Source organism: Plodia interpunctella, chromosome 4, assembly GCF_027563975.2.
Source record: "Plodia interpunctella isolate USDA-ARS_2022_Savannah chromosome 4, ilPloInte3.2, whole genome shotgun sequence".
Taxonomy (NCBI): Eukaryota; Metazoa; Arthropoda; class Insecta; order Lepidoptera; family Pyralidae; genus Plodia; species Plodia interpunctella.
In genome coordinates, this window is record NC_071297.1 from 11379397 (window position 1) to 11386092 (window position 6696).

At 34.1% G+C, this 6696-nt stretch overlaps 1 protein-coding gene across 2 annotated transcripts; it reads right to left on the minus strand.

Moving 5' to 3' along the window:
- Positions 1-696: 696 nt before the first annotated feature.
- On the minus strand, positions 697-5385 carry LOC128669296 (uncharacterized). Of its 2 annotated transcripts, none has more exons than XM_053744035.2 (5): positions 5148-5385; positions 4420-4532; positions 3721-3828; positions 2832-2955; positions 697-2013 (listed from the first exon to the last, which is right to left on the minus strand). In XM_053744035.2, the coding sequence occupies exons 1-5, from the start codon at positions 5272-5274 to the stop codon at positions 1982-1984; spliced, it is 504 nt and encodes a 167-aa protein (XP_053600010.1). In that variant the 5' UTR covers positions 5275-5385; the 3' UTR covers positions 697-1981. The 2 variants fall into 2 exon arrangements, with proteins under 2 accessions (XP_053600010.1, XP_053600009.1); XM_053744034.2 differs by having other exon boundaries at positions 1789-2013; positions 2776-2955; positions 5148-5379.
- Positions 5386-6696: the final 1311 nt, after the last annotated feature.

The following is a 6696-nucleotide window of genomic DNA, read 5'->3' on the forward strand; positions in this document are numbered from 1 at the left end:
GAACTTATGATGTTACCTAACGTCCGTGTAGGAATCTATAGGTTCGTAAGTTACAAACAAAGTCGCAACGTACACTAGTTTCGCTATTCACATCACACTATCATCGAGTCGTTTCGCAGTGAGACGCAGCTAACCAATCACAGTGCGCCGTTGTGACACAACAACAGTCACTCCGTAGTGTGTTGGTTCGCTGCGTCTCCCTTCGGACCGACTCAAAGGTGAGAAGTGAAACACATACGCGTACTTCGCCCTCAGTTACGGTAGAAGAAAAAATATCTCCATTGGATACAAGTTACGAAATAAAAAACTTGTGTCTGTGTAATAAGATTTGTTACCCAAATAAAATAAAAATACAATTAAAAATTACAATTACTACATAGTACCTATAAAACACAGTCCCTTCTCGCTGTCTATACTATATGCTTATATCTTTAAAATTACGCAACGGATTACTGTAATTCCTGAGGAAGGTTTAGGTACTGGAAGTATTATGTAACCTGTGGTTTAGATGTGTATTATGGTTTTCCCCGAGCGGGTATAGGTGATTATAAATGCGAAAAAAAAGGTTTGGTAACCAATTACGTGATAAAGTATACGTATTTTGATGAAATTTTGTCTAATTTTGTTCGAAAGTCCGAAGTTACTTTTTATCCCGCAGCGATTTATGTAATAGTGAATTGAAAGGAAAGACAAAAACACATAAAAAAAGATTTATTGTTGAGCTTAAATATTATAAATAAGTACAAAAAAACTTAAATTAAAAGTGATTCGATCACACAAAGCTTTTAAAGCTTTTTGAATACAAAAGTAGAATAAAATAGGACAATCCATGAGATTCTTTGGCACGGTCATAGACTAGTTCCCATAGATAACGTAAAGAGATTTTCTTAAAAAGACATTTGCCTAAAATGTAAAATAATACTTCATTAATAAAAAATAAATTAAATTATTACGTATGATTATTCAAATTAAGTACATAAAGGTGATATTGTATAAACTACATGACAAAATAAATATTAATTATGTCAATTGACTCAATAATTGAAAGGGGTGATATGAAAAGAATTTTAGACATATTTTCCAAAAAGCGAAAAGCTAAAAATCCTTTTATAACATTATTTATAAATTACCTATATAAAACATAATAAATAAGAGAGCTACAAATCGGAGACTTCTTTATCTATTAAAAAATTGTCTACGTAAATGCCTACCGAGTCCTTAACCTAACCTACTGGAAAATCACCTATCTTATATCACAATTTAGGAATGCGCAAATGTATTTACGCCTTAAAATTAACTAAAATACTGAATAGTGATGTCAATATTTTTACAATAATTTAAGAAGTGCATTTAATACTTATCATAGATACAGCACAATTAACAATATCAGTTACGTTGTAGATTCAATAAGTACATAAGCCTATATATACAGAATAGAATAATATCCCAATGGGAGAGACACTTCGAACTATAACTACTATATTAAATTCGTGGTCCCAATTCTATAAATTATCCTCGTCTTTAAAGGACACAATATTAAACCTAACACACAAATTCGATTGACACCTTGTTTAGGATCTTAAACACAAAGACTCACGAACAAAATCTGACAAAACACAAAAAGTCATGGAACGAAAGCGAGCTAAAACTCACAGCGCATTTGGCCCCATTGCACCTTAAAATAAAATAAATAACTTAACACTAAGTAATACTGCTTAGTTTTCATTAAATAATACTTAATTAAGCCTATAAGACACTTTTGAGTCAGTCGTTTGCGTACTTCAGCCATTATTCACCTCTAGTTTAGTCTTTGAAGATGCAGTGTTCATCTGTATCACAAGTTACAAGTTCACCACGTCTTGCTAGTGTTTCTTCTTCTTCATGTCTTCCTTTATCTTCTTCTTTGAGGATTGTGGAACCACTTTAGGGACCTTGAGTTCACTGAACTCTTCGCCTAGGTTTCCGAATTTCGCAGGTACATTTAGATCGATTCCACCTCATATTCTGGCTCCGCTGTAACAAGGAAAACAACATTGAATTTCACTGAAAAAGTTTAAATAAGTAAGTATTCATTAATTCAATTTCTACACATGTCGCGACGAAATTTGTAATTTTTTAATATTATTTACTGAATCTTCGGCTGGTTAATTTTTCATAAAAATTAACAAAATAAACAAGAACTAGACCAAATTAACATGACAAAAAAAACCAATGGTGCATTGGTGCCTACGGTACAACGGGAATCTATTCCATCGTAATATTTTAGTTCTTAATTTTTTTGTCTAATATCATTTACACTTATTTTGCGGCGCTCAAAATGTGTGTGCTGGTCGGACGATTAGAACTTATTTTCCTATTGGATCTATAATTTTTAGGTTTTAACCGCTAGATATTATTGGCGTCATAATCTAGGCTACGATGGTATAGATGGGCTGGGTACACCAATCTTGCGTATATTATTGAAAGCAGATACGGTAAAGACAATGGATGTCGGCACGGCATGAACGCTGCACACGAAAACTGCGTCAGTTTTGCTGTTTGATTCAACGATTCATTGGTCAATATAGCTGTTATTTCAGCTGCAATTGACTAACGAATCTACGTATACAACTGATACAGATGATAACAATTTGGAAAAGAAACAGACAACATCGATATTGAAAACATCTATGTGATACAAAAGCGAATGTTAAGACTGCGAATGTGCTGACGCTGTGTTATGACATGCTCGTGCGTTACCTAGTTAGTGTTACAGACATCCATTATCCTACCAACCTTTTGGAGGCAACTCCTGCGTTCTTCAGTGTTGGGACATTGACAGGAGCACTTACGAGGATTGAATATTCGATCGCCACACTCTTCGGACGATAGCTGACAACACCCGCAGCTGAGGTGCTCTTCAACCGTGTAGGTTGCACATGTGTCTTTTTTTGTTTTCATGTTGTGTATCCGTATCTGTGGACAAAGAATGTTGTCTTGTAAAAAGCGAATTGAGCATAAAAAAAACTAAAGAGACAATAATAAAGAAAATTCATTTAATTCATTAACAAAAATGCAGACACAAATGAAATGATCATACACAAAGATTTTTCATCTTTGTGTATGATCTAATAATGTCATTAAGTAGATAATATCTGCGTGTGAAAATCTTATCTTAACTTTTATTCTACAGCTCTCACAAATTCAAAAGGATTCCAATAGAGATCCTGCAATAATATTTACAAGTATAACCGACACAATAGTCTTACTCATGTGAGAAGATGCATGTTATGTCATTATTATCATTACTGGTAGCGCAACTGATGTACTGTCAAACAGATAGTAACTATGTCAAGGATGAGCCTGAATTAGCAGACATATTTATACAGATAACGTTTGTCCTTATAGTGGTAATTACTTTTACAAATATGAGATAGATGTGAATAACGTATGCCACTTCAAGGAACTGATTTCCTGGCATAGTTTTTTAACAAATTTAATATATTTAAACCAATATCGGTTTGGATCGTCTGTAATGACTGATTAGAAATTGTACATCTCACGATCGCTAAAAGAAAAAATATTTTATAAGCAAGATGGCGGTAGGCAGTCGTAAAAAGTGCTGAAAGTAACGCACATTGCTAAGTTTTAATGTGGACTATTAAAAACAAGACAAGACTAAGCACTGACAAATCTTATAAACTAACATTCAGAAGTAGTAAGGAAGAAAGAAGTGCTTACCGTGATCTCCTTATCGACTTTACTCTGCGCGACGCACTCTGAGGACCCGCTGGCGTCGAAATCACAGAGCCCGACACATCTCTTCACCCACACGTGGCTCGGGGTCACCTGGGGAAACACGCCCACGTCAGAACACGACAACACGAGGATTTTCTCACGGTGCCTTAATCACCGGACCAGCTTGAATCGAACGATTTGAAAAGTCTCACTTTGCTTGGAACTAAACCGATCTATGTTATAATTTCTGCATAAATCCATCCATTTCCGATCACAAATATAAAAAAATGTGATCAGTGTCGTTTACTTTAGTAACAGGCTAGTTACAGCGATCTTGAAACTAGGTAGAGTCGTTTTCAAAAAAGGCCACTTTCGGCCCGACATTTAGCCGTGGAGACTCGCGGATGTATTTGGCCAATTTTCGGCACGAGACATTGCGGTTCCTCATTAGATTGCGATCCGCACAAAATTACGAAACAATCGCCGTCGGCGCTAGCGGCTCGTCAAAGCAAATATTGACTGATATGACGCTAGTAATTTTAGAAAAATGAAAAATATTGTGAAATAATTCTAGAGTTCATTAATAGACTGTATTTAAGCCAATGATATGCACATTGGCGATAAGTTGAGTTATGCGGTTAAGTTAATCATGTCATTAGGTAATGACTTGCTTAATATTAGACAATTTGCTTCAATCCTTACCTTCTCAAATTTGGAAGGTGGGTTCAGTTCGACGAATACTTCTTTTGGTGCCCCACATCTAGATTTTTCTATGTTGTCGTTCAGCAGACTGTCCCTCTGATTGGTGCATGGCACTACAGATAAAAACAAACAATTAAGCCATGAATTACTTCAAAGGTTATCGCAAGGCAAGCTCGATATTTATTTGATTGAATTTTAATAAGTTCGTCAACTGTTATCTTGATAATTACTAGTATTTTTGGTGGTAATATTTCATCATGTTAACCTAATTTTGCTTACATAAATAGTTCAAACTTTTTCAATATACTACTGAGCAAGCCAACAGGCATGTGGTACATGATGGAAAGTGGTCACCGAAGAGAATATTACTTAATGTTTATACACATTTATAAAATCAATAAATATGACATTGGAGGCCTTTTCTCAACATTGAAACACATAATGGCTTTTAATATAAGGCGAATAAAATAGTAAAACTGTAAATCCATAAATTATTTGTAGAAAGTAGTTTTTGCTGTATATATATATATTTATACGTAAAATTGTATTAATAATATAATTTCTAATATAAGAGCTGTAATAATAATATAATTGTAATTTTAAAAGTTTAAGTTAACTTCAGTTTTCTAATGGATATGGAAAACGCGCTCACGTCACGCGAGGTTCGGGTTCCATCCTTAAGGCGGTATGAGTTTGGTAGCTTGTCCATAAAATTAAAAAATATTCACCTTTCTTGATCTGGGAAGACAGAGGGTTGTCGTAGTACTCCACCGACTCTTGTCGGAACTTGGGATGGTGTTTGTGCGCGGACGCAGCCGCTAATAAAACTATAAACAAAACAATTTTAGCCATCATAAATTTCACTGATATCCTTTTCACAATCACTATATTTCTCGTATGTCTTTAGCGTTATCTAACACAGACACTGTCACTACGTGTTGCTCGTTTAGAAGTCTGATTGGTTATGATGGTGTCCGCGCTGGTTCTGTATTTTAAAAGGCTGATGGGCTGAGTCAACGGTGGGCTCGGCATGTGACGTCACTCCTGACGTTTACCCAGCTGATACGTTTCACACGTCACGAGACGTGACCGGCAAAAAAGTTTCACAGAATCTTTTTGAGATCTCGTGCGGAGTACGGATCTTGACGGTTAAGGTCGATGGTTTGTCGTCTCGCTTGCCTACCTCTTTCTGTTATGTTTTTCTCTTCTGTCGTTTTGTCTCACGTTATTTCCATTATGTCATCCTGCCTTTTTGAGGTTTTCCGGTTTGCCTCTCCGGCATTTCCTCGATTTAGCAAACAAAGCTTTTACTTAAGCTCAGTTTCCTTTGATAAATTCAATCTAATGAAATTGGAAGTTTACCTATGTTCGATAGAAATATCAACTAACTAAAAGATAAAAAAAAATACTTATTAAATTGTTTTAAAACTCTGTACTGCAATTTTACAATATAGAGCCTATTTTAAGTTAATTTTTGTAAAACTGTTATATAGTTAGCTACAATCCGATTATTAGGTCTAAAAATATATTATATTTATTCAGAATACTAAATATAATTAATATAACATTACTAAACATATTTTAGGAACAGGAAAATTATGCTTTTTTTCCTAAAAATAATATTGTTCAAATTACCAAAGTTACGTGTTCATTTTGCGCCATGAGTATCACGTAACTTGGGTTATCGACTGGCTGATTTTGATAATACATTATGATCGTTCAACATTTGTAATATTTTTCCAAGAAAATTGGGGAAATCCATTTTAACTGATTTAAATCGATCGGAATGCGATTGTTATCGATAAGGGAAATATTAATGATCGTCACCACTTTATATACGGTTATATTAGATTGATACTGATTGAATACGTATATACGTAATATAATTGATTGATAACGTTCAATCGACCGAATACTGCGATCTTATATAGATATATTTTTAAATGTTAAATTGATTTTGTTGTAGTTTGAATACAAAAATCGATTACTGATTCTAGATATTTATAAATATCATTCAAATTCGATAACTATCATTTATGAGATCTTCACGATTTCCTTCCGATTGCAGGTGTGACATAAACAAATGGAGCCGACCCGTAGATAACCTATCTAACAGATAAAATATTTGTAATATGTATTCACGCGACAAATAGCAAAAACATTCTCATATCATTTCAGTTTGTCATAATATGTTTAGCGAATTATATCTAAATCTTATTTATACTATGCTTTCATTTGTGATTTTAACCACTGTCTGAGATCGAAAAAAAAATTTTT

Bases quoted from the DNA above. Each gene is read 5' to 3' on its own strand.
- LOC128669296 (XM_053744034.2), bottom strand. From the start codon at position 5,274: ATGATGGCTAAAATTGTTTTGTTTATAGTTTTATTAGCGGCTGCGTCC. The intron at 2,956-3,720 runs GTAAGCACTTCT...CTTTGTCCACAG, and splicing joins AAGTCGATAAGGAGATCACG to ATACGGATACACAACATGAA. The intron at 2,014-2,775 runs GTTGGTAGGATA...TCCTTGTTACAG, and splicing joins GCAGGAGTTGCCTCCAAAAG to CGGAGCCAGAATATGAGGTG.